This window comes from Meriones unguiculatus, chromosome 18 (genome assembly GCF_030254825.1).
Source record: "Meriones unguiculatus strain TT.TT164.6M chromosome 18, Bangor_MerUng_6.1, whole genome shotgun sequence".
Classification (NCBI taxonomy): domain Eukaryota; kingdom Metazoa; phylum Chordata; class Mammalia; order Rodentia; family Muridae; genus Meriones; species Meriones unguiculatus.
The window spans coordinates 19,184,707-19,212,463 of record NC_083365.1 but is presented as its reverse complement, the minus strand read 5'-3'; the positions used below and the strand labels follow the sequence as shown (position 1 = coordinate 19,212,463).

The 27,757-nt window shown below is 44.0% G+C and overlaps 1 protein-coding gene across 3 annotated transcripts in view; it reads left to right on the top strand.

Moving 5' to 3' along the window:
* Positions 1 to 26,725, top strand: part of Sqor (sulfide quinone oxidoreductase) — a 44,307-nt gene extending 17,582 nt beyond the window's left edge. For all 3 annotated transcript variants that reach the window (XM_060371866.1, XM_021645065.2, XM_021645067.2), the window contains exons 2-10: positions 1,951 to 2,201; positions 5,168 to 5,338; positions 9,857 to 9,910; positions 12,695 to 12,889; positions 14,635 to 14,844; positions 19,013 to 19,196; positions 22,330 to 22,397; positions 22,701 to 22,879; positions 23,972 to 26,725. In XM_060371866.1, the coding sequence (XP_060227849.1) occupies positions 1,968 to 2,201; positions 5,168 to 5,338; positions 9,857 to 9,910; positions 12,695 to 12,889; positions 14,635 to 14,844; positions 19,013 to 19,196; positions 22,330 to 22,397; positions 22,701 to 22,879; positions 23,972 to 24,029 (1,353 nt within the window). In that variant the 5' untranslated portion in view covers positions 1,951 to 1,967 and the 3' untranslated portion in view covers positions 24,030 to 26,725. The remainder of the gene's footprint in view (positions 1 to 1,950; positions 2,202 to 5,167; positions 5,339 to 9,856; positions 9,911 to 12,694; positions 12,890 to 14,634; positions 14,845 to 19,012; positions 19,197 to 22,329; positions 22,398 to 22,700; positions 22,880 to 23,971) is intronic.
* Positions 26,726 to 27,757: the final 1,032 nt, after the last annotated feature.

Here is a 27,757-nt window from a genome sequence, read left to right as displayed (position 1 = left end):
GTATCCCAACTTTAAGCATTTGATATACTCTTTGTACACATTAAGATCTTAAAAGATTTCACGAGTCACTGTTGTAATCATATTTTATACAACTTTTCCTCAACGTTTGACATTCGGAACTCTCCGTCTCCGTGTAAAACTGAAGTGATCAAAAGTTAACATCTGTGGAAATAGTCGAGAGCCTGGACTACCCCTGCCTGGGTGGAGTCTGTTGTCCTTTGTCCTAGGATCTTATCAGTATTGCTCACAAACTGTTAGCAGAGGGCTGCCTGTTTAATGAGCAAGCATGCCTGAGACGTCTTTGTAATACCTTTTTTCCATGTCAGAACTTGCTTCTTATACCAAGACACAGAAGCGTGGGGTGGAGGGATGCCGGGTATTATTTTTCTAGAGCCGTTGAGTTGCTTTTAGACAGGAGGCAGTAATGGATGAGCCTGCTCCACTTTCTGTGGGCCTCATATTTGAAAGTTTGAGGAATGTTCGGCTTTGCCAAAGCTCTGCCACTGAATTAATATTCATTAAAACTGTCATCTGCTCCCCCATCTCATATCATTTCCTCCTTCAGTGTTTTCCCTTCTTCCTACTACTCAGCTCGGCATTCCCTAGGCCTCTTTTCCAGGCTGTGGGCGTGTGGGCATTATAATTAAGTCATCTCCATGTAGTGGTGATGTTGTCATCTAGGAATCTTACTAGGAGGTGTTTGTATTTGAATTAAAGGGTTCTTGGGACCCTGGTTGAACTCACAGGGCTGAAACATAGGGACATTTGGGGCACTGTGGTTTCTGAACCCTTCCATCATACAAGTGAGTGACGTCCTGCACTCAGGCCAGTGCTATGCGTGGTGAGCACAAAGGGCAGGTTTTGAGAAGCCCCCTGGCCTTTCTCCTGAGGAACTGACTGCTCAGAGTGGGTGCTCATCTTCCTAAGGTAGAAGTGGCTCTGGGAGACCCTTCAGGAGGACTTGTTTGTGAAGTCAATGCAATCAAAGACTGGTTAGCAGCATGATCAGATTCTTTACATAAAGCACAACTTTCTGATGCCAGGCAAGGCTGTTTTTATGGTTCCTATTAATCATCTGCTTGAAAGTGCTCAATGTACCAAAGGCCTTTGCTTGTACAGCTAACGAGTTTGATTTAACTGTTCTTCCTTGGACAAACAGAGCCAGGGACCTCTTACCTGGGGGCCGAGGCCCTGACTGCTATGGTCAGGATGGACTCTGGGTGGCAGAAAGTCAGGCTCTTAGTCAACTGGTGCTCCTTTAGCAAGGTCACAGGTGCTCTGTGAAGCAGGGAGCATTACAGGTCTCCAGAGGCAGACCCGTAGGTCCACTTTAGTCGGCTTAACAGCCAAAGAAACGTTTGGATGGACCTGAGAGAATGGAAGACAGCTAGAGAGAAATAAATAGTATTCTAGATGGACAAGGATGGGTAGAGACAATTGTTTTAGTGAGATTCTAAAGGGGGAGAGGGGCTGGAGAGATGGCTCAGTGGTTAAGTGCAATTCCTGCTCGTGTAGCGGACAGAGTTCAGTGCCTAGTGCCCATCTAAAAGCTCATTACCACCCATAAAAGGCTGGCAAGATGGCTTAACAGATAAAAACGCTTGCTACCCGAGTTGATCCCCAGACCCACATGGTGAAGGAGAGAATGATGCCAACAGTTGTTCTCTACCTGCATGTAGGCACTCAAACACGCACAGATAAGTATAAAAGGGGAGAGATGCACCTTCAAACAGTCCTAGGCGGCCTAATAGCAGGTGGGGAGGAAAAGGGAAAGATTAGCCATTAGGCACCAATCCGCAGTTCTCAGGAAGCTGGCTTCCCGGAAGGAAGACAGACTTTAAGCAAAAGGCAGTAGGTTCCAAATAGAGCCAATCTGATGCCAGCCTCCTCTTCCTAGGGTCACAGAGTGATCTTTCCTTGGCACTTACAGTCTCCTCTGCTTCCTTTTAGCCTGATCTAGCCTGGCGATGGCCCCGTTGGTCACTGTTGTCTCCAGTCCACGTGCCCGGCTCTTTGCCCATTTCCTTAGGCTGGGCACTCAGCAGGCTGGGCCCCTCCAGCTGCACACAGGAGCCTGTTGCACAGCCAAGAACCACTATGAGGTGCTGGTACTGGGCGGGGGAAGTGGCGGAATCACCATGGCCACTCGCATGAAGAGGAAAGTGGGAGCAGAAAATGTGGCCATCGTTGAACCCAGCGAGGTAAGTGCCCCTTCGCATGAGGGAGAGCGTGTATGTGTATGCATTAGGCTGGGTGGGCACGGGGTTTTTACGTCTTCTGCTTAATGCTTTTCATGAGCATAAGAACGGGGAGGTAGCAAAGAGCTGGGAGGAGTTTCGGGAGGGGAAAAATATGATCAAATATATTACATGAAAAATTCTTTAAAAAAATAATAATGAAAAGGCACTGGGAGAGAGTGGAGGGTGCCTGGAGTGAGGCCAGACCCCTAAGCGTTTTGTGTCTCTGTAGTTCTAGCTCATTAGGAATGCCACAACAAATTACTACAACGTGAGTGGCTAAAACAGAAAACACATATCCTCTCACTTTTTTTGAGGCTGCCAGTCTCAAACTATTGACAGTGTTGTTCACCCTCTGGAGGTTGGATGTGGTTTGCTCTGCCTCCCCTCTCAGGCTCTAGCAGTTAGGAGTGATCCTTGTCAGCCCAGGTTTGCAAGCACCTCTGCAAGGGTGGTCCCTGTCTTCGCACGCTATCCTCTAATTGTTGTTGTGGGTATTTTCACCTTGGTGTGGGCTAGGGGTTCAGAAAAGTATACTCCACTCCTATAAACTCCACAAAAGAAACCAAAGTTTGACCGCAGAAACCAAAGAGTTTACTAGGGTTTCTCACAGAGCGTCGGGGAGGAGCTTTGAGCAGGAGCATAGGCCATCCTGAGGTAGCCTCGCTGGGAGATCTGCATGATGCTAATTCCTCCATGGCTGTGTATTATAGAGCCCTTCTCTACGCCAACCCTTTCCTGGGATCCCCATGACCACATGCGATTAGAATTGTGTACAACTGATTGGATTGGGTGGCAGGATATTCAGTAGAAGGTCCCATGACCCTCCCCACCCCCTGCTTCTACGATGGAATGTCAAAAATCAACAAAACCAGTTGCGGTGATCTTGTTGACCTCCTGAAGATGAGGCAGTATAGCCCTGAGGATAGTCCTGCACAACATTGTCACAGGTGTCCATATAACGTTCTTATAAGGATACAATTTATAGGAGAGATGGTGCCCATTCTTTAAGTATGACCTCATCTTAATGTGACCATATGTTTTCAGATATGGCCACTGTCAGCTGATCTGGGCTTTGACTAGCAACACACCTCTCTTAGGAGACTTGATTCAACTCACGATATCCTCCTATCCCAGCCTTCTGTTCAGGGGAAATCAGTGGGCAGCGTCCTTCCCATATCTGTGCTTTCCTGGAGAAGGGGTGAAGAGACATGGGCAGGATCACCTTGAGAAAGCTGTCCATGGGCTTGCAGAAGTTGTGTCTAAGGGGACTAGAAACATACCCTGGGCTAGAGCAGGCACTTGGTCTGAGGAGGGGAGCCCAAGTGAGATATTGGTCCACAGAAACAGTTTAAGATTGCGAAAGCTTCTGAGAAATACACATGACTTTCTGTGGTTTGACTCATGTTTCCCAAGGGAGGAGCTAGATACGGGCCAGCTGGGATCTGTCCCCTTGGGAGAAGAAAGGCAAGTAGGCCCAGGGCCTGTGTTGAGGTAGTTGGGTAGGACAAGAAAAACATTTCCTTTTTCTGTCAGGGAATGAGACTTCCCCTAAGACATAGTACAGCTGTTTCAGCTCGGGAAGACCGCCTTAAATGACAGTGGTCTGTGGCTGTGTCAGGTGGCTGTCTTCTCTGGTGCACGCTGGATTGTGGCTGACCCACAGTGCATCTCTCACTGATTTCTTCTTTCTCATTTGTATAGCTTTTCTGGGAACCGAGCAGCCATTTCTCTCATTCAAATGATCACCAGGCCTGAGCCTGCTTAGCTTCCAAGATCAGATGGGATAAGAAGCCTTTGCGATAGGATGGCTGTGGGCTGGACAGCCAGATCCATCCTGCCCTGTGAGGAAGGGCTCATGGAACCTTTCTTGAAAGAGCCTGGTCATGCTAAAGCTTTGGATGCTTGCTGTGCCTGATTGCTGGAGCTGATGTTTGTGCACTAAAGAAACTCTTGAGCTGGTGTTTTTGTTCCACTTTTCCATTCAAGATGGACTAAAAATTGATGATCTCTCACAGCTGGAGACCTCTTCCTTCCTATTTCAGGATCACAGTCATTATTGACCTTAGGGAGATTACAAATGATCCTTAGGTCTCCTTTATCACCCTCTGGGTTCTAGGCTACTCTGGCCAGCCAAACTGGCCCAAATGCCAGAAACATTTTTGGCAATATGTAGAGTTTTTGTTTCTTGGTACACCTAATGAGTGAATTCTCAAGCCATTAAGTTAACCTGCCTTTTGTCCTGAGGCCAGAACTCTTACAATTAATGTAGCTTTAAGAATAGGCTATCTGAAGCAAGGGCACTACAGAAGACTATAAGAATTTATTTGTGAGTTGCTTTGTGGAGAACCGTATTGTACCTATTGGCTTTGGGGGTAGAACCCCTGAGAAAGAAAGGACAGATGAGCCAGACAGATGAAGCATCTGAAGTCTTTGTGGGAAAATAGTTTGAAGATAGTGAGGTTTTGGTAACCTCAGAAATGCAGTGAGCTTTTCAGACTGTCCATAATCTTCACATTATTTGAAGAAACCATGCTATTGCTTCTGGACTTAATTTTCATTACTCTCTATACTCATATAAACATAAGTAGATATGTATGATCTATCTATATTGCATACATGTAATAATTCATAATAAACATCAAGTCAGCGTTTAGAAAGAAACAGTTGTGGCTAATCCAGTAGCCATTAAAGACAGCTTATCACGTTGTTTTGTTGGTCTTGGATGTATTCTTGGTTGGTGATGGTCGATCAGAGTTAACATATTAGAAGACCCAACACTGTGGAGTTAATCCCTCTGCAGACTTTTCTATGCAATGTTCTTAAGGGTCAGGAGGGACCTATTTAGAGTCTAACTGAAATAACTTCAACTAAGATGCTTTAGAGGAGGTTCAAACGGAGACAAACCTCCATAATACTTTGTTTCTCAGAGGCATTTCTATCAGCCAATCTGGACACTAGTGGGTGCTGGTGCTAAACAGTTGTCGTCATCCGGCCGTTCCACAGCGAGTGTGATTCCATCCGGGGTGGAGTGGATTCAAGACAGAGTGGCAGAGCTGAACCCAGACAAGGACTGTATCCGCACGGACAATGGCAAGGAGGTAACCGTCAGGGCTGCTGGGCTTTCTTGTCGTCTGGGGGTGGGTTGGTCATTCTCGGGTTGCACACCCTCAGGATGGAAGATGGTGCAGATGTGATGGAATTTCCCTCTCTGTGTTAGAAGCTGCAGGAAACAGCAGTGCATAGCAAATGAAATAGGTGGAAGGATTGAATAGTTTTGAATTAATAAACTAAAACAAGTATTTGATACAGTGGACCTTCTTGACTAGTATAGAGTCTTGTGACTGAATTTTTTTTTTGAACAAGTGCTATTTCTATGTATTAAAATACCAGGCAAGTTTTCCCTTTTCTTTGAAGTAAGCTAGTGTATCTAACTGACAACCAGCTTTCCATAGGAGGTGAACATTGGGAAATATCCATCAGTCACAGTAGGGGCATTCTCCCTGACAGTTAGTGGAGTCATGTGACTAAGGTTTGTCCCAGCACTAAGGGGAAATGATGTTGCCGGAGATGAGGTTCAGAAGTGCTTACATTGTTTAGAGGTTTCCTTCTACACTAGACCCACTGGCTTTTCAACAACTTTTCTTCATAGTCGATGGATCAGTTGAGAGTATAATGGTGAGAGCACAGGCCCAGTATCCAGCTGCGGTTTCATGTTTTTCTACCTGCTGCTGAGCCCAGAACAGCAGCTGCCAGTCAGTTCTCCAGGGAACTCACTCTTGCCACAGGCCCCCTTAGAATAGAGCCCATGATGCTTTGTGGCAGTGGGCATGTTACACAGAAGCCATGCCCTCTCTCATTTCACAGAACAGCCCTAGAGGGAAAAGGTTACATTTTTATCCTTGCAGTCCTAGAACTAGTGAGGAACTCAGCAACGCTTGCTGGATGAATGGGTCTACAAACGCTTTCAGTTGCTTGTGAAAAATACTGTCATCAAAGTAGACAGATAGCAAGATCCATCCTGACCTGTACTCTGTGCCATCCAGAGAGTCAATCCCTTGGCATTCTTGATTCTGTAGGAAAGCCAACCATTGAAGGGCATGGGGAGCAACAGGAGGCCTGGGATCTGGGATGATGTCCTAAAGGGACAACACAGGAACACTGTAATGGAAAGATATTTGGCTCTACACATACCTTGGTGGTTTCGTCAGAGTGTAACACTGATTATTTGTAAGGACTGGGCACAGACAAGCTTACGGGAGGAAGGTCATTAAGAAACAATAAAGCCCAGCTAGAAAAAAAAAACAATAAACAAAACAAAACCCAAAAAACAAAACCAAACACAAAACAAGCCCTTTGAATGAGCTTCCAAGGCAGCTGACCCAAACACTAAGGAACTGCAAAGCTTATAGACAAGACTTTTGAGCAGTTGCAGAGACCAGCATAGGCCTTGCCAGATGGCCTAATATGGACAAGTATTTTCCTTTCCCATACGGGGATGGGAGTGGGAACAGGGTGAGGGATCCTGACGCTAACAGCCTAGTAAATCAGCAGCTAAACCCTTGCAAAACTCCAGGCTCGCCTACCAAATAAATGTCACATAGTAATTTAGGAACAGAAGGGTGCCAGCGAAGGTTCAAAGATGACAAACTTGCCTCCAGCCAGTGACTAAGCTGTGCTGGCTCATGGTGAACATGCAGTTCGTATTCGCCTTCCTTTTAAAATGTTCTTTATGAACCAGTAACAGCACTTCCCCGGGCACGCACCTGTGCACAGCCCTGCTCGAGACGCTTTGCAACATTTCCACTCAGTGAGTGCTCAGAGCAGCTCAGCAAGGCAGGCATCATTCCCGTTTCACAGATGAAGAAACAGAGACGCGGCTTCCTTACAGGGATTTACTGCACACCTTCTTTGTCCTAGACGTCAATCTGAAGACTGAACTTACAACAATTAGCAAGAAAGAAACTCAGAAACTCAGTCTGATGTGAAAGATAAGGGTTTCAGATAAGCGTACGAGAAATTACCGAGCCATAGCATGGCAAGATCCAATCAGGTTTGTCAGGCCAAGGAAGGCTTGCCTAAAGGAATCCTTTCTAAGTGAAAGGGTGAGTAGGCATTATGTAGGGTGAGAGGTGGGAGCTACATGCAAATGTCCTGGGGAAAGAAGGAAGCAGGAGGATTGCAGGAAAAAGAAGCCAGTATGGCTGGACTAGGAGGGGTAAAAAGGAAACCACTGAAGTTCAGAGAAGAAAGAAAGCTGTGGCCTAGAACACAGACTCCTGAGCAGGAGTGTCAGAGACAGTTTAGGTCATAGCAATGCCTACAAGCCCACTTTCCCCCTGGTGTCTGTGGCAGGAGAAGGTAAACTAAGACTAGAATGATTTGGTAAACTGAATTATGCTTGCTGAAAAACACTGATTAATTTATGCAGTCTGAAGAAGGCTCTCTAGGGACATGCTACAAAATTAAAACTTGAACTTAACCGAGCCCATCTGTGGCAAAAATTGCTAAGTGGGTAACAAGAATCGTAAATCGGAAAGACTCAGACGTAGTGGGAGGATGAGTTAAAACCAACAAGATGTCTCCCACGGGACGTTATGTACTGATTTCGGATGCTTCCAGCCTGTGCAGAACTCTGCTCAATGAAGTCCTGGTAGAGTATCCTACCAGATCCGATGGCCTCTTCCCTGACCTCAAAACAACTTCCTACAGTTTCCCCAAGTTCCTGAGCCTTGGCAGTCACAAATGATACGTGGTCAGAACACCTACCAGGGCTCTTATTCTCAAAAGATATAAAATATTGATTATCCTCAAGATAATGAAGGCTGCTACAGAGAACCCTGGGGACGCCCTAGACCTCTAAGGGCTCTACTCAGTGAGGCAGGCCTGGTTGCACCAAGGAGCGATGTGTTTTGTCAGGGAGAGGCCAAAGACTGCCAGGTAAACAAACCATGGTGCTTGCTCTTATGAATGAAGAATAATAATAATATGCAGTTTAATCTGGTCTCCTGGAGATACCGAGGAAAAGGAGGCAGTTCTGAGCTACCATCAGAGGAACAACAATATATAAACCTTTAAAAAGCTTAGATAAAACATATGCACCTAAATTTACTTGTATGTGCTTGTATCTGTGCCTTTCTGCTTTTAGGTAAAATCAAGGACAGCTTTATTCTCTTGCAGGACAGGGAAAGCCTGACTTAGCACAGGGTCATGTGGGAAAGACAGAAAGTCATGAACTGACCTTGAACTCAACATGAATCATCACTATGCTGTCACTGAAAAAGGCACACACGGCACCCAACTGTGGGAGAGAACAGTCCTGCTGATTCTAGGCCTTTCTGTTGTGTTCCCATCTCTTCTTCTCAGATGCTTCGTTCATGATAATACTAATAATACAAATTGTATTCCAAGTAGGGCAAAATTGCAGACCCCAGACCTCTTATCACTCCCCATGCCCTTCAGTGGCTGGCTTTCCTGTAGAACCAAGAATGTCAAGGTGTTCACTCTCTGTGTGGGCAGAGTATGCAGATCTAAAGACTTTTTTTTTTTTTAAATTTTCTGTTAACTTTGATAACTTTTTTTTTTTTAATGCCACTAAAACTGTTCCTCCATGTATTTATTTATACGGCAAGCATTGCTGAGCTCCTCTCTAGGTTCTAGGACTGTAAGGAGAGGGTACAACCTTTATCCTCTGGGAGTATAACCTTTACCTATGAAGTGAGGAAGGCATGGCTTCTGTATAACATGCCTACTCCCGTAAGGCATCATGTGCTCTGTGCTAAGGGAGCTCTGGAAAGGGCTTGAGGCAAAAGCAAGAGGCACTTGACCCTGGGAACTCCGGGGCCAATCGTCCTTTATGGTGAGTGGGTCCTCTCCAGCAACCTCTAGGCTCTCCAGGTACAGCCTAGTCTTTTCAGCTGTGGTTTGCTCAGCTTGCTTTCTGGCCTCCTTTGTTCAATCTGAGATCAAGGAGATTCCCACTCGTATCTCCTTGCTAGGCTCCTGGGTCTTATTCAAGTGTCTTCTTTGTTTAGCTATTTTAAGGGATGCTCTCACACTTTGCATCCCTCTTCCAGTTTCTCATCCCAATGCAACTTCCCCTTGATCCTAAACATGTATGCTCATTACCATATTTATGCACATGAACAACCACAATGCCTATTTGACTCCTGAAGCACAAACAATTGTATAATGTACTATTCAGTGACCTTCGAAGGAAGTTTCCCAAGTGTGATGTTGGTTCAGTTCAGAGTATAGGTCAGTTTCATATATTACCCATGGTTCTAAAAATAATTGGCTCTTGTTTTGAGATTAGGAATTTGTCTTAACCACTACAATATGTAAAACAAAAGTATTGCAGGAAGGATTATGACCTGTCATTCTCCATGTGTAAAATCATAGGCACCCCAAGCTTTCAGAGGTCAGGCTCAGGATTTCTGAAGCAGTGAGACAGATGTGAGGCAACAGAAAAGGAGGAAGGGTACAACTGTAGTGTGTATCCAAATTTGTCTGCTTTGTCCACCCCCATCCACCAGGAGACAGTCACATGAACAGAAGGAGGCATGGCGCTGATTTCTGAGCATTGGTCTAATACTATATATTTTTGGTGTGTGTTGTAGATCTCCTACAAATATCTTATCATCGCTCTTGGAATCCAGCTGGACTATGAGAAGGTACGGTCTTCAGTCGTTGCTGTGTTACACCCTCCAATTTATGCTAAGATAAAACCAAGACACGCTACTCCCTTTTCACATTCATTTGTAATAGGGAAATGATAGGAAAATGGTTCTACGGTACTGGCCCCACCCCCAAGTCTAGCTTATTTCTCAGACTCTTTTTCATGATGCAAAAGAAGGTCTTCTCTAAGATTCTGTCAATGATAGCATTGTGTTTTAGCTTTAAAGCTTAAGTACAGTTCAGATGTCCTTGCCCTAACTGTGTTTCTGGCAGAAACAAGGTCTCTCTGTACTTGCAGGAAGCTTGCCTTATTATGTAGGACCGAGTTGGCCACAGAAAAGCTTTGGCTTTCCTTTGCAAATCAGATCTAGCTTGTGAATTCTTAAGCAGGCTGAGACAGCAGAACAAAGCAGTTAGTTCATCAGACTCTGGGAGCATATTTAGTTTTTATTGCATAGAGACTTGAGTGTTTTGGGTATGAAGTGACCAACAATATAAATACTACCTAGGAGCTACATGTTCACTGGGCATTGTGAGGTTCAAGCTGATTTTCCTAGAACGCACTAGAGAAATTCATTCGTTTTTGTGGTTTCCAGGAGCATGTCGGAAATTGTAGGCAAATAGTTATAGCACTTAAAGCCTGGTGCTGACCTAGGCTACAGATATGATTCCACCTCAGTTGAGGTGGCCCAGGAAACGTCTTGGGGTATGTTCATACGTGAAGAACCATGACATGTCCGGGGAGGGATGGAGAGAGTAGTGGAAGATGTGTTGGAATATAATATATGAAGATTCTCTAGTGGCATCTGTGCCTTCTGAGGAGGGTGGGAGAAGCCAGGATTGATAGTTTTTAGCATGCTCTTGTAGCAAGCTAAGAAACAATAGCTTTTTTTTTTCCAAAGGCAGCCGTTACTATGGAATCATTGCTAGATATCATCAGTGATATCTGTGATATCTACCCAATTGTATCTGCGATAATACTAGTATTATTTCTTGTTCTGGACGGCTCCAAATTTACCCTTTAGCAACTGTACATTAGATAATCCCTACTCAGCTTTGGAAACGAATGTATGTGAAACAGTTGTAAGTAATTTCTCTGGCTGTATTTAATTCTTAAAAAAAAAAAAAAAGACTATGGAAGTGTGTGCAGATATGCCAATGAGAAAAAGGGAAGATGCAGAGGGTTGCTGGAGATCCTTACAGCTTCCGGTGAGGAAGGTATTTTTCCTCCTTTTCATAGGTGAGGAAACTGAGGCTAAGGGATTGTAACTGTGGCTAACACACTACTGGCTGCTCTTTGGTGGAAAATTCTAGAAAACTTCTCAAGTGAACGTAAAGCAAAAAAGAAGGCAACCATTTTCAGACACAGGATCCCCGTGGAGCTCTAGGCAGGCATGCAATGGTCTCTGGCAGGCGGGATCTCCAGTGTGTCTGCTGGACATTTGGGGATCTCATGCTGCACACAGATCATGTCTCTGCTCTTTCTCATGCCAGCTCCACTGAGTATCTTCAGCATGGTGTCCTGCTCATTGGTCTGTCTCATGTGACAGACGGGATAGTCCTCAGCTCCCCAGCACACAGCCTACTGCTACCAAAGGGCATTTCTATTTCTTCTCTTTCCTGATGCTCATCTGCCCCTCTCTGCCCCCATCTCTCTGCCACAGAGTTTCCTGAAAGCAATACTAATTGATGAGGGAGCATAAAACACGCCTCATAACACAGAACTTCCTGGAAGGATTTGGCTGCCAGGGTACCCTTTCTCTTAACAGTGTTTTTTAAATACAAGGTTATATACTCAGCTACGACACTGTTAAGTGGGAAAGGCGGGACAGAACCCAGGTCTTAAGTATTCCAAAGTCCATGTCTTTAATGCCTCACTTGACTGCCTCACCAAGAGTTTGATCTGCACAACCTGAGAGGGTAATTTCCTTCTTTTGTTATTGGCATCATGGGTGAACGGCCCCTGGTCCTGCCTAAAGGCAGTTGTGGCTAGTACCCTGCCCTATCTCTGAAGCTGAGAAAAACTGTATCCCAACTTCGGCCTCATGTCCAGGGAGGTGGGGCTGGGTTCTCCTAGGCAGCTTGACAGGTGACCTCAGGGGCCACACTGTGGTCTGAGCCTTTCATTCACCTGTCTGTTCTGTGTGTGAGTACTGGGGGAGCTGACGGGCCTGTGATGTCTGACAGGCTGTTGAAGTGGCAAGGAACAAGGGCTCCAAAAGCATTGGGATAGATTTTTTTCAATATGTAAATTTGCTTTCATCTCTGGTAAATAGCAAATTTATATGCATACCAAAAAGAAATGTACTTCTACTTAATTTTGTTAATTAGCATGCATAATTAAGGTTTTCATGGTGACATCTTTATGTGTCTTTTCACATCCCGCCCCTCATTAGGAGGCCCCTTCCTTCCCTTAAATATTCCTTCTTCCGGCTTTTATGTCCGTTGCTTCCCTTTCTCTCCTTTCCCTCTCTTATGGCCTCTTCCTTTCCTCTTATGGTTTGCTTTCCACTTCCTTGATGGGTATACACACACACACACATTTATAATATGCATCTATAATCTGCATCTAAAAAATCTATAATATGCATATGAGAAAAAACATGTTATTTGCTTTTCTGAGTTTGCTAAATATAATGATATACAGTTGTATTAATTTTTCTACAAATGTCATGATTTAATTTTTCCTCATGGCTGAGTAAAATTTTTTTTAATCTATCTTACAATTTTTAATCTATAAAAACAACCAAACAAATGATTCTCTGTGTGTTTGGTTGCAGATTAAAGGACTACCCGAAGGTTTTGCTTACCCCAAAATAGGATCCAATTATTCGGTGAAGACGGTAGAGAAGACGTGGAAGGCTCTGCAGGACTTTAAGGAGGGCAACGCCATTTTCACCTTCCCCAACACTCCGGTCAAGTGTGCTGGGGCTCCCCAGAAAATCATGTACCTATCAGAAGCCTACTTCAGGAAGGTGTGTCTCCTCTTGTAAGACCTGGGGTCTCACAGCTCAAGAGTTCAAAATCGCGCCCTTCCCAGAAACTCCCACAGACCACGACTCGTTGCAAAAGCAAGAGGTTTATTAACCATTGCGCAATGGGGTCACCCCTGAGGGTCAGCAAAGAGTGGCACCGGGAGACAAAGGCCTTTAGGTTTTTAAAAGAAAAAATTAGGGAAATTTGAAGTTGCAGTTTTGGCAATTTAGGATTGGATGAGGAAGCTATAAAGTAAGATAATTGGTTAGTCTTAGGTGCTCAAGCTTGGCCAGTCCTGCCAAGTGTGGATGCAGCTGCAATTGAAGGTGGGGGTAGTTAGCTCATCCTTGAAGATTGGGGCTGTGGACTTTTCGCTGGAGGTCAGGAGCTACTCAGAAGAAGAATTGGGGCCATCTGGGTTGCTAAGAAACACTATGTCGAAGACTAGGGTCTGGTGTTCTTTTTGCTGAGTGAAGGTCATTGCTTGCTCGCTTTTTTTCTATCTGTCCTCACAGATAGGGTTACATTTCTCCATTCTCTGGAAAGGTACTAAGAGGCTTTAGCTTAACCTGAACCTAAAACTCAAAACTATAGGCTTTAGAAGACATACAGGTTACAAAGTTAGTCTAACCCTTTCACTCGTCAGGGCAGAGATGTCAAGCTAGGTGCCAGCAGAGAGCTCCTGCCCCAGGTCCACCTGTATCTACGGCCTTCGCATTTCTCAAAGTTTTGTTCCATGGGTTCACGGGCACAGGGCTGTGAAGAGACCACCCTTCAGGCACACTCAACTGTTCTCATAACTTAGAAGAGATTTTTTTGATAGACTTAAAGACACAGTTACAATCATACCGTATACACCAAATACTTCATGCTATTAAATAGTCCCCTGACATTCTTTAAAACTGTGTATAAAAGTCCATTGCCAAACTGTTAGTGATTGTTTCAATACTTTAATGTCTGTAGTTAGGCAATTAATTATAAATTATATATATTTATATCTATCTGTGTCTGTATCTGTATCTATATCTAAATCTAAATCTATGTCTATATAATGGCTTGTTGCTTTACTCAGGCTTAAGGTTAGGAGTATTTTCTGGCTCTTGATACATGTATTTCCAAATAGGCAAAATGCCAATTTTAAAGGTAAAAAGTGTTCTGATGGCATTTCAGAGCTTTTGGAAAGAGGTTTTGTTTTTTTGTAATGAGGATCAGGGAGGTTTGCGCAAAGACGACCTGTGTGAGAGCTGATGATCGCCAGTGGCATATACCTGGCATCTAGCGGTGGAAGCTGTTTCTGCCCTCTCTGCCCTTTACTGAGATGTATTTGGTTTGTTGAGGGATGGTTTGGATGGAGCCCAGGCAGGACCTGAACCGGCTTGTGCTTCTATAAAAGGGGAGGGAAGGAGAAAGGGAGAGGGAGGATTGCCCACTGTGGTCTTAGAACCTAGCACTGGGCATGCGCCCCTGAGCTCTGTAAACGGCCGTGATCCAGTGAGGTGGCGGATTAAAGATACAGCTGTAGTGCTTGCTTTTGATGCCCAGGAAGTTCATTCCAGCTCAAGGAGCAGGGATGGGTGGGTGGGGTTTTGGTACAAGCTTTTGAAGCGCTATCAACTCAACCAGTGATAAAAAGCTGATAAGATCCCTACTGAGGGTTTTAATTATGATCTGGATGTAAGAAAGAAACAAGAAACAAAATGGTGGCTGGAATAATTGCCTGGCTACTCTCTTTCCTTTTTCTTAGACTGGAAAGCGACCCAAGGCTAATATCATCTTCAACACAGCTCTTGGGAAAATTTTTGGAGTTAAGAAGTACGCAGATGCCTTGCAGGAGATCATCCAGGAGAGGAACCTCACTGTCAACTATAAGTACAACCTTATTGAAGTCCGAGCTGACAAACAGGAGGCTGTTTTTGAGAAGCTGGACAAGCCTGGAGAGACACACGTGATTCCAGTGAGTGACAGGTTAAGCTGGCTGCCTCCCTCCTCCTAGACCGCCATTGCTGCCTGGTGGGGAAAGTTGATGAAGGAAAACCTAAGGGAAGAAAACTGAAAAGGGCAAGATGGGAGAGATTGTGTCAGTAGGGAGCCCCAAGGGCTTATCTGAGTGGCCGTGTGATTTTTTTTTTCTTCATTTTTCCTGACACTCAAACTATTTCACTTTATTTTTATTGTGTGGATAGTTTAGGGAGTGCGTCCTCAAATGCAAGGCCCTGTGAATGTCTCAACCTTTGGTGTGAGAGAAAGAGTTGTTCAAAAGAGTCCTTCTCATGAACAGGAAGGAAGCAGTTGGTCGCTCAAGACAGACAGTGCTGCTTTTCCTCTGTGGAACAAACTGTCTTTACACCTTTCACTTGTGTAGACACCCAGCCCTTAAGCGGGTTCCCTAGTAAGGGGAACAGGGGCTGTCTCTGACATGAGCTACTCAGTGGCTGGCTCTTTGATCACCTCCCCCAGGGGGGTACAGCCTTGCCGGGCCACAGAGGAAGATGATGCAGCCAGCCTTGATGAGACCTGAGAGGCTAGGGTCAGAGAGAAGGGTAGGAGGTCCTCCCCTATCAGGGGACTAGGGAAAGAGCATAAGGGGAGAAGAGGGAGGGTGTGTGTGTGTGGGGGGGGGACTGGGAGGAGATGAGGGAGGGGGCTTCAGTGGGGATACTAAGTGAATAAATTGCAATAAATAAATATATGAATAAAATTAAATTTAAAAATTCCTTCTCAAGGGACTTGGCAGAGCTATGACCTTCCTTGGAAAGATTCAATGTTGTGTGTTCTTGGTTTTGGGCATCTGTGTCTTTCTCCACAAAGTGAGACTACTACAGTTGTGGAGGAATTATGAAACTTAAGCACCAGATACAATGGTATTGGGGAATATCTGTTCATACCATTCTGGCAGGAGCTTTCAGCAACAAGAAATCACGAGACACTCACATTGTACTCTGTATTTAATGACGAAGGGTTCCATAAAAAGGAATTTTGAACGAACCAAAGATTAGTCTTCTAAGCATCAAGAATGTAAATTAGAACCTTTTTAGCTTAAGCTCTTTCTAAAACCCACTGCACCCATTTTTTTTTTTTTGTTCTTAAATAGAATACATTAAATAATCATTAGAAATGTTACTGCTGGCTCAGGGGCATACTTCAAAAATCTTTTTTATTTGAAATATCCTCAAAACTAGAGAAATTATAAAAACAAAAATAGCAGAAACAAAATTGTGTATGCCTATTTTTAGATTCACGTACAAAATCTTACAGCAGTTGTTTTGGCTTTATTATTTGATTTCCCCTCTATCTCTGTTTCTGTTAGTTCTCCTAAATACAGTTCACATTCATCAAGCATTATTCTCTTTATCTCTAGATAATTTTTCTAGATAAACTTTCTAATATATGGGCACTTTCTTGTGAAACTACAGTAGTCAATGAGCCTAGTAAAGTTGGCACCTATATGATATTTTATCTACTACATGTATCTAATTTTGTTGATCAGCCCAATAGCTTCTGCAGCATTCTACCATCTCTGCACAGTTAGTCGGATGGCTCTTTAGTCTCCTTCAACCTGGGGGCATTTCCACAGTTTTTCTTTATCTTCTATGACTCTGACATTTTGGAGCGGCATAACCTTCTCTGCACTGTCTCAAAAAGAGAATGTTCCTTATTTCTGGTGAGGAGCTTTGCTGCAGGGCCATTACATAGCAACCTGGTGGTCCAGGGTATCGCATTTGCAAGCACACAGGGCTTTCCACTGAAGGTTTGGTCTGGTCTCCAGTCTGGATACAGTCCAGTCTCTCCACTGAATTGCTCTTCTCTGTCGCCTTTGCTAATAAGAACGTCTTTAGAGAGATGCACACACTGTTTTTTTTAGAGTTTCACCCAAACCCAGTACCCACTGGCGACCCTCACTTACATTGCTTTCGCTGTGATGATCAGAAACCGATTTTTGTTTGACTTCAGAATTTCATCCTCCCTTAGCAGTAAGCATTTGGCATTTTTATCAGTAAGTACCTTTTCCTTTATATTGACCAATTAATTACTGGTATGAAGTCATGTCGGCCCCTTTTCTCCAATGTTTTCTTTCATTAATGCTCTTAAAATTATTTTTGTTGTCAAATTGCCCAGATTTTGTCAGAAGCGCCTTCACGCCGGCTTCGGTGTACTTGTGATACATTTCTATCTTCTTTTTCCCTAGTGCTTCTGTGCCGTCTGCTGTCATACTTTGCCCCTGCTCACCTGGTTCTGCCTCCCCCAGATCAGGGTCCTCACTTTGAATGGCTCTCACGCAGCTGTGTGCAAAGGGTCCGCTGGAGTTTTTGTGCGGATACTAGCCATCTTGTCACACAAGTTGCTGTTGTTGGTTTTTGCTTTCCAGGCTGTCAGGAAGTCGTGAGTTTTGGGAGGCCCTTCCACACCTCCTGATTTTTAAAGTTGCTGCTCCTCTTTGACCCCTCCCGCCAAAAAAAAACCAAACAAACCAAAAACAAGTGAGCAAAATTGCAAATTTTATGCAAAGTAGACACAAGTGGCTGACTGTTCAAAGCAAACTTCTGTGAGAAAAGTGTGAGCTTGAGCAAAGGAACTTAATGTTGTGATTTTTAAAAATGTGGTTTCCAGCTGTGCTCTGGGGAGTCTAGGTAGATCTGCGTGACTGAGTGAATTTTTTTTTTAACCAGGTTTTCAAAGTTGCTTTTGAGTCATAAGATTTCAGCTCAGATATTTCAATTATGCTCTTAGAATATAAATATCAAAAAGCTCACTGATGGCTCTTAAGTAACTGCTCAGCTGCTCCCAGAGCTGAAATCACCCAGGGAGTTTTAAAAATGGGCTGATGCCTGGGTATCCATAACACAGATTTCGATTAATTGGTCTGGAGTGTAGACTGAGGATGGTTGAAGACTTGAGTTTCTGCAATTACCCTACTGACTCTCACGTTTGCCTAAGACTGAGAACAGATGTGCAAGGAATTAAATGTACTCTAAAGCCTAGTGGTCTCAGATACTTCATAGAGAGTGTGTGGACTGGTCTGGGTTTCTCCATGTTCATTAGCAAACAGACCTGGCATCAGGGACTCACGCCCTCAAGAAACCCCTAAAGGACTTAATGTTCAAGAGAACTAACCATTTGCAACCTTTCCTGAGGTTAAATAAGCCTACAACTGACAGACAGTTTGAATAAATGCAGTTCAGCTTTTTGATTTCTGGCTCCTCAGAGACCGTGGAGTCCCAGTGAAGGCACTGGACATTAGGGGGTATTGACTATTACAAGGTTGAGATGGTCTTAGTATGTTAACATTTTTACCCCTGTGAAACATAAATAACTGAGTAAATGTTTCCTGGAGTAGACCTGACAGTACATTGAAGTTGCTTTACAGAACTGTAAAATAAAATGAATGAAAGGCATGACCTACAAAAAGTGGAAGGATATGATATAAACAAAAAGTTGAATGAAATGAGTAAAAACCTTAGCACAGGATCATCAAAGACAGATTGTTATTTGTGTGTTCGGTGAAAAAAGAAAACCCATCTCTATGTTCAACACTACTCGATCAACCAAATGCTAGACAAGATCCCTTTTTACTTCTCCAAGGTGTCAGAGAATTTTATAACTCAGTTTGCCATCTCACGTTGGTGACTGGCACTTTTCTTTATGTGTTTTGTGAGTTGAGTTCTATTTGGGAAAATACCTCCTCTTAACATGATCTTTACAGGTTTCAGTGACTCTAAATACCTCCTTCTAGAATACAACCGAAGGACCAAACCCAGACAGTACTAAGTTGAGAGTTGAGGGTCAGAGTAAGATGAGTAATTTAGGCTGCTCTTCAATTGTTAGCAAGAATGGAAGTGCCAGGGAAGTATTTCAAAATATTAGATTCCCCCATCTCTTCTGTTGAAGGGACTTGGGCTCAAGCGCAGGCAGATCATAGCAACCCGAGAGGACAGCTGTGTAGTTTCTCGTCCTCCTCCACAGTAGCCCGTAAGTCCTGGAGAGCATATGGATTGATGTAATCACTAGTGCATAATGCTCCCTGCAGTAATGATGTTACACAAAATGAGGGCGACGGAGAAAAGCTTGTGGGCTGTAGATACACTGACAGGATAAATTTGGATGCTCTTGTTTTTTTTGTGTAGTATGAAATGCTTCATGTCACACCACCTATGAGCGCACCAGATGTCCTCAAGACGAGTCCTGTGGCTGATTCTGCTGGCTGGGTGGACGTGGATAAAGAGACCCTACAGCATAAGAAATACCCAAATGTGTTTGGCATTGGGGACTGCACCAACCTTCCAACCTCAAAGACCGCTGCTGCAGTAGGTAGGGAAACAGCTCCTATTCTTCTCTCAAACTGGTAGCTCCTCACAGTACCATAAAAACAAGAACAGGAATTTAGTATAAGCTTTCATAATTTAATAATTTTGATAATATTCTATTCGTAATGGGAAAAAAAACTCTTTTGTGACCTAAACATGACTTTGGCTTCCCCAAGGCAGAATCAAGTCATTGATGAAGCTGGTATTGTATGAAGAAGAAAGTATCTCTTAAGGGCTTTGCCAAAACCACCAAAACAGCGTGTCCTCAGCTGTCACAGAGACTGTTTTCTGGGCAAGAAAGACCCGAAGGAGGGTGACTCTTCTCCAGCTCTCTAAGTTCTCTTCCTTTTCTGATGGCCATGCTTATCCCTCTGGTGCTCTCGGTCCTTGATGCCAGGCAGATTGGCTGTTTTTCTTCTGCCTAAAACACTGGAGCACTAGGGAGGCATTTGTTTCCCTAGGAAACACATGCAAGTCAATGAAAGCTTGCAGACCAGAAAATTGTTCTGTATAGACAAGCACCGTGGAGCATGCCCTGATTGGTACACGATTAAGGCCTCAGCCTGGAAAACTAAATTTCTCCACCTCGATGCTCTGCACTAGCAGTGATGGGAAGAATTACCTTTTAGATTCTGTCCTCTACAGAGAGGAGCTGTCTTCCGTGGATGCCGTGAAACATGGACCTCCCTGCTGATGGGGTGGAAGAGTTTTTTTTTTTTTTTTTTGTTTGTTTGTTTGTTTGTGAATTGGACACCTTTCTATGAGATCTACCAAGTATCTTTTCCATTATTAATGATAGTTATTTCCGATCTCTTTCATTTCAAAAATCTCAACTAATGAAAAATTTGAAAAAAAAATACATATTTGATTTACTACTCTTTATACTTTTGTATGTTTTGGGGAGTCATTTGAATGTAGTTGAGGCGTCGTGATACTCTGCCTTAAATAATTTAACCTGCCTTTCCTAGAGAGCACACTTTGCTCCATATCCGCAGCAGCTGTATTATGTTCAACACGTTTAACATTGTATAAGAGAACCATCTCACATACAAGCCAATTCGTATATTCTAAAGTCATTCTTTGTAGACTGTGATGTCTACAAGATTGCCTTGTCTTTGGTAAGGCTGGAGTTCATGACTTGGTTAAGGTGGGGGCATGCCTAGGGTGTTTTTCCATCGTGAAAATGTATTTTTAAAATGTAATCATGTTTATTTGCTTATGGGTGTGTACTCGTGGAGGTTAGAGGACAGCGTGGAGTTGGTTCTTTCCATCCAGCATGTGGATTCCGGAGACGGAACTCAAAAGTTCCCCATTCTTGGTGGCAAGCACCTTTGTCTGCTGAGGCATTAGCACATTTTCTCTTCGTGACCGATGGCTTGTGTGTGAGGCAATGCTTTTAATTCATATCCACACTACACGTGCTCCTGTGGTGGAAATACCTGTTATGAGAGGTCAGATTGCCTGGCTTTTAGCTTATTCTTGACAAAGAAATAGGAATTCAGTGTTTTGGATGCAGTTTGAAGTAGGACTGAACAAAAGTTATTCAACGAAGCACCCCTTGCAGCCTGCCATCTGTCTGTCTGGCGCCTACATTTCTCAGCCATGTAAACAGCATTCCCATTGTTTTTACGTCTGCCTTTTTACCAACTGGGTTTTGCTGTACGATTGCTTCAAAACTCACCAGGAAGCCTTACTTAAACTTGAGTTGTTTTCACCCATTTTCTTTTACAGGAGTGCAGTGAATGTTCACCTTTGTCACTTCACATGAATGCTTGCTTGTGTCTCCAGTGTCTGGGCAACAATGACTCTAGCCTTCTCCAGGCATTTCTCACTAGCTTCCCTCCCACAACCTCCCCGAATGTAGCATGCAGTACCATACATATCCTGCCTTGGGCCTATTTGCCTTCTGGCCTCTGTCTAGAGAACCATGAGCAAGCCATGTCTTACCACATTGAATGCGGCTTCCTTGTGGCTTACTCCTCTTTCCTTGCTTCTTTGCCAAGAGACTCTTGGGAAAACAGAAGGAGATTGCAATAGAGGGAAGAAACGCAGGTAGCATCTGTCTGTGCACACACACGCTCTTTCAGCCTTTGGGTGTGACTGCTTCCAGGCCCAGCCTCTCTACAGTGGCATCTAGAGCCAGCTTTACTCCTCTGTCATTGAGCTTGTCAGGGGCCTCCCTGTGTATTCTCAGTGCAGTTTCCAAGTTCTTTATACCCTCAGTGATACCGAATTCCCCAAGGAGGGGCAAGATCTTTGCAGATTTTACTTTCTCAGCAATGAGGACAGCCAGTTCATAGTTTCATTTAGTTGTTCACATCTAGGAAAAACAAAATCATGTGTTTTATTTGAGTGTTAGTATACTATAGTTTTCAGCCAAAATTAGTCTGTGGCCTATCTTTGAACAGCTAGTTAAGAATGGTTTCTCTAGGTGAACATTTGTTCACCTCAATGGTAGTTCCCTACTGTTTCTTTTACTTAATCTCAAAATATCTCATCGTTCTGTGAATGAGAACTAGTAGACCTGGATCATACATATTCTTTGAGTTATATCAATAAGGCTCTTTTGTGAAAATGTTTTTCTACTCTTGCCATATGTATTTCCATATATATATGCATGAATATATCTAAAAACACTATCTATCTATCTATCTATCTATCTATCTATCTATCTATCATCAATCATCTATCATCAATCATCTATCTATCTAGTTTGGCATCACCAGGCAATACTGTAGAGAAGAAAGCCCAGTATCTGCCTTAGTGGGTATGGTCGGGGCTACCAGTCTAGGCTGTCTGTGAACAGGGATACAAGGTACCCTTGTATCAGGGCACCCAGACCAAACTGAGAGCCACCAACCCCCAGGAGTAGGGGGAATGGGATTTCGGTAGGGCCACCTTTATCAACCTGTTTAAGAGGGCTGGGTTCTTACTTTCAAATTAATAGTGACAGCCATGTGGCCTTTGAGTAGTTGAGGGCTCCCTTCTGATAGAACTTCAAGTAAAAGGAAGAGTCATGCTCTACTCACAGTCTAGTGGGATAGGGATGGAACCACCATTAATTTGTTCATATTAATCTTACATGCAAATGAGTTTTCATGTAAGAACTGATGCTCAGATTTTCTGTTCTCTTATAGCTGCCCAGTCAGGAATCCTTGATAGAACAATTTCTCTGATTATGAAGAATCAAATACCCACAAAAAAGGTTTGTATACCTTTCTGAATTACTGCCTTATTTATCACTTTCCCTTCTGTTTAAAGGAAGTGTTCTTTCATAATCCTGGTACTTTTAAAAATTAGTTTACCGAATACGGGCGCTTTATTTTTTGTCTTTCGTATTATTTTTCATCACATAATTTTTTATTTTTACAGTAAAAAAAAATCCAACAAACCTAGAACACACATATACACGCAAAGAAACAATTGCAGTTAGCCAGAAAATAAGTTACAGAGTTTCTATATAATGCTGCTACAGAAAGTACTTTTTTGCTTATTCTCATAATTTCAGTATGATGGCTATACCTCGTGTCCTCTGGTGACGGGCTACAACCGTGTGATTCTTGCCGAGTTTGACTACAAGGCTCAACCCCTGGAAACCTTTCCCTTCGATCAAAGTAAAGAGCGAATTTCTATGTACCTCATGAAAGCTGACATGATGCCTTTCCTGTATTGGAATATGATGCTGAGGTGGGTGCGTCGTCTGGAGCCTGTGCAGCGGTACCAACTTGAGCAGTGGTGGTGGTGGGGTCACTGTTTCAGAGAAGGCCTCACTAATGGGGCCTACTCTACTGTGCCAGCTCTCAAGAATTAGCGGTCGTCCTTGAAGGACTCCCGAGCCCTAGCCATACTTGGAAAAGAGGGCTGCGCTAGGTAGGGAGAAGGTTTGCAATATCTCCCACATGTGGCTGGGTGCCCATTCTTCCCATTCCTGGGAGGAACCAAATCTTCTGTTTTCCGTTCTCTCTCTCTTTATTTTATTTTATTTTTTGGTTCTTAAATAAATTAGATAAATAATAATGCTAATGATAATACTATGATAAAATCCTTCCCACATGCCAAGTACTTTCTCGTCTGCTGCCTTCCTTTGGTTTTATTGTGTTTGAGAAAATTAAAAGTACTTAAGAGAACAGAGACAGACTCCGGTTCTGACCTGCTTTTGAGTAACATTTCCACCACTTACCAGCCGAGCAAGTTGATTAGACTGCATTTAGTTTGCTTTCTCCTTAACCTTAAGGAGATAATACTTGGAGAGGCAGCCATGTAGGTATTCAACAGGTAGACTATTCCAAATTAGTAACAGCTCCTTTTTTTGCTAAAAAAGTGTTGTTCGACTTTCCCAGACACATATGAGGTTGGCAAGTCAGGATATCTACGCCAGTGAGCCTCAATCCAGGATGATTTGGGGGGGACATTTGGCAGCAGCTGGAGACATTTTTGGTTGTTGGAAGGATGCTGTTGACACCTAGAGTCAGTAAGGTACAGAGACTCTGCCCTCCTTTGAAATCGTGAGGGGAAGCAAAGCAGATAGCGGTGTGCAGGTCGCAGCAGCTTCACGCGTGGCTGCTGAGTTGAGTCAGCACGCTAGGCTCACAGGGCAAGTTCAGTGCGAAAGCTAGGACTCAGAGCAGCTTGTTTCAGTCACGAGGTCCTTTCCACCTCAGTAGTCGCGTCCTGCCTTACGTGCTGATAGGCATCCCTAGTGACTTCTCATGACGTGGTGTTGCTTGATGTCCCCTTGCCCCCTTTGTCTCCATGGCTTTTCTGTGTTGTTTCTTGCAGAGGCTACTGGGGAGGTCCAGCCCTTTTGCGAAAGCTGTTTCATCTGGGCATGAGTTAAAGACTGCTCAGAGATTGCTCTCCTTGGATGGCTCCTGGACCCAAATCGCAGCTATTCGATTGACTATGATGGATACGAAGGACTTAGAGCCTTGCCCTGTAAGGAGCTTCTTACTAGAGATGGTGACCTTTATCGACGGCTGGGTAGCTATCACGTGGACAGCCCAGAATGGGCTTGATTCTTTGGAAATAGGCAAATGAAATAATAGACTTCCATTTCCTAAATAAAACTTTGTCACTGATTGACTTACATGAGGAAATATCTTGGCTAGTAAGAATGGGAAGCTGTAGCACTTGGGAGAAGAGGCCGGCGTTGGGGCGACAGCATTCTTCTCCACCCGGTGTGTTCAGCTTACGGCCAGTGTTACTTCACACAGCCCGAGTCATGGAACAGAATGATCCCCTGATGTTATTTCAGGGTCTGTGTCGCAGCCGTCCACACTGCTGCTTGGAACTCCTGCTGCAGGAGACAGCGTGGAGATCCGAGAGCATGCAGCCCTTGGGCGCCTCAACACACATGGAGTCTGTGCATTTCCAGCCAGGGACAGGCACTGTGGGTTCCTATTCTCTTCTAGTTCCTTTGGAAATAGGGTTCTCTGCTGGGCAGTTTTGGCTCTGGGAGCCCTATCATCTTGGCTGAATCTCAGGTTTTTCTTTCATCTCTCAGGGGTACCCCCTGCATCATAGTCTGAAGGCCAGCCTTACTCTTTTCAGCTTCCTTCTCCTCTATGCTGCAGACCATTTCCACTACTAACTTTCTTGTTAACCTAATTCTCTCATGGCACCCAAGTTTTCTGGAGGACTTAGACATACATAGCAATATTGGATTTGACTAATTCCAGTGGGTGTAATGAGCGTTGGCTCGATTCAACCCCAGTTTGGCCAATAAAATGTTAAGTGACTTTGCACTGGAAATAGTTTATTTTTTTAAAGCTCAGTAGTAGCTCCAAAATAATTTGTACCCAATAAGTTGCTTGTGGAAGTTTAGTTTCAGTGAGCCTAGAATTTCGATGGCACGCATATTTCATATTCATAAATGCCTTCATTTTTATAACACTATAGAATTCAAACCCCTTTGTATGTTACCAAGTCTCTCTGGGTACCTGGAGTTCTCCTTATGACTCTAGACACCCCGTTCAGACATTCATTCGTTCAATTATTTGCTGAACACCTACTAATTGCTAAGTACTATTTTTATCCTGGAGGGATGCAGTGAAGAACCAGGACAATAAGGATTCTGCTCCCCTTTTTGTGGCCCTTGTGATAGCGTCTTTCCTAGGATGCCAGGGAGCTTGCTGAGTTAGGTATGGCTTGCTTGATTTGGGAGGAAGCTTTCCTTCTGTCTGTGTGGGAGAGTCGAACAGCAGCCTAGCAGGAGGCTCCAAGCTGATGGAAGCAGAAGACTCACCCCCAGTGGACCATGCGTCAGTGACTTTCTTGCATAACACCGGGTCAAGTCCAGATGTCTGTGGCAGTCCTTTGACTCTCCAGGATACCCCTGTTGGGACAGTAGCCGGTGACTATTGGACAACATCCTGCTCCCAGAATGGCCAAGTCATGCCACCTGTGGTGTTCATAGTGGGCTGGCCTCTCACCTTCCTGGGGCGCACATGAAACAGTGAGAGACGGAATCATCCTGTTAAGGTCTGTAGCTGAAGTCCCAGGAAGCTCTCTGTGCCCTCCTGGAATCCCTGCAGCCTGCCTGTGCCCTCTTGCCGGATGGTGAGAACACTCCATATGATTCCACTCTATAGGCTGCAGGAAGATCTGGAAATAATCTAGAGGGACTGACTCCCTAGATGTGGCAAGAAGTGCTAGGAAGAATGGGACGTGATTCCTGGTAACGGCTGAGTGTCTTGGTGAAGGAAATTTGAAATCCTTTACAGACTTAACAGCCTCCTGGGTCTGCTTATGTTAATGCAATCGGAATAAAGCCTCCAAGCAGGGAACTACTTCAGAGATCATGCATGGGAGTGTGACTTATTGCCACCGCTCTGGGAGCAGCGACCGTGACGGTCTGCATATTGGTCTTCAGTTTTCGGTTTCCCAAGAAGGGGAAGATAACAGCTGGTGCTCCATCCTGGAAAAGCTTAGCCTTCGAAACCTCCTCACTTTGTTCACAAGTATGGGGCCAGTCTAAGGAGAGGGAGTTTTTGGAGTTGTCTTTAAATCAGGAGTAGGGTGTGAGAGGAACGTGATGCTTGCTGGGGAGTAAGGTGCAGGAAGAGGAGTGTGAAGCTTGGCTTTGGGCAGGGGTGCAGGAGAGGAGCCTGGGACTTGCTGTGGTGCAGGAGTGTGGGTTTTCTAAGGGTAGTGTCTTTGGGTTACAGGTTCTGCTGTGGGGGCATATGCCTCAGAATCTCTTCCTCAGAGTACAGAAGTGGCAGGGCTGGGCCTGCTGAACTGGGGATTTTTTTTTAAACCTTTACCTTCAGAGATTCTTCCTCCTGATTTCCTAGAACTGGAGATGGCTATGAGCCACCTTGGTGCGTGGCTATGAGTCCTTGGTAGGTGGTGTGTAAAGTGATGGAACTAGGTTACAGTTTAGGGAGCACTGGAATATAGGGAGAAGCCTGGGCTTAAGTCAGCTGTGAGAGGCCAAGATTTGAGGTTTAGTTTTTTTTTCCCTTTTGTATAATGCATGTGAAAGTCTTCCTCATATTTAAATTTCGAAAAAAAAAAAAAAACCCACATAAATAGCAGAGACAAAAGGAAGTGATCCCTTTATCCAACCTCAAGTAATGACAGCACACAGCAGGTAGGTATCTCTCTCTCAGCTTAATATTACATATAATGTTAAGACTGAGCAGATTACATTTAGGAATATATATTTAGGAACATACATGCATATATATGTTACATATGTGTGTGCTTCTGTGTATACAATAGCAATTAGTGAAGAAAGGGGCCATAGATTTGAGGGATAGTGGAGAGGAGCATTATGGGAGGCTTTGGAGGGAGCAAGGGGAAGGGAGAAATGATGTAATTAAATTATAATCACAAAATAAATTTCAAAACAAATTATTGTTCTTTTTGAGGAAAGTGGCTTTTGTAATGCAATATGTAAAAGCGGTTCCTGTTATTAAAAATGTATTGGAGAGCTCTGATCTGATTTAGTTATTTTTTCCCCTGTAGTTCTGGGAATTGAATCCAAGGCCTTGTGCATGTCAAGTAAACACTCTACTACACGAGCCATATCCCCAGCTCTCTGATCTGATTTTTCCTTTGTGCCTTAAGACCATAGGGCTTTCATCCAATATAGACTTATTTTGATCATCTCAGGGAAGGAAGAAACAAAACAAATTTTTTTTTGGTTAAGATGAGGCCGTCTGATTAGGTTAATAAAAACTAGATCTATCTTGTTTACTTAACTGCTAAGGAAAGTGCTAGTCCACATGAGGGAGGAAATTAAGGTCAATGCTATGCACTATGAGGCTGAGAATAGGGGAGATGGAGACAATTTTTCTATCCCACTATTGATTTTTTTTCACATTTATTAACATGTTTCTGTGTGTGGGTGTGAGTGCGATGGCACACGTATGGAGGTCAGAGGACAGCTTACAGGAATCAGTTTTCTCCTTCTGCCATGTGGGTCCTGGAGATTAAACTCAGGTAGGCAAGCTTGGCAGCAAGCACCCTTGCCCACAGAGCCATCTTGTCAGTGTATCCCCTAAACTCCTCTTCGGACCCGCACACACATGCCCTGGCACACATGTGCACATGTTTGCT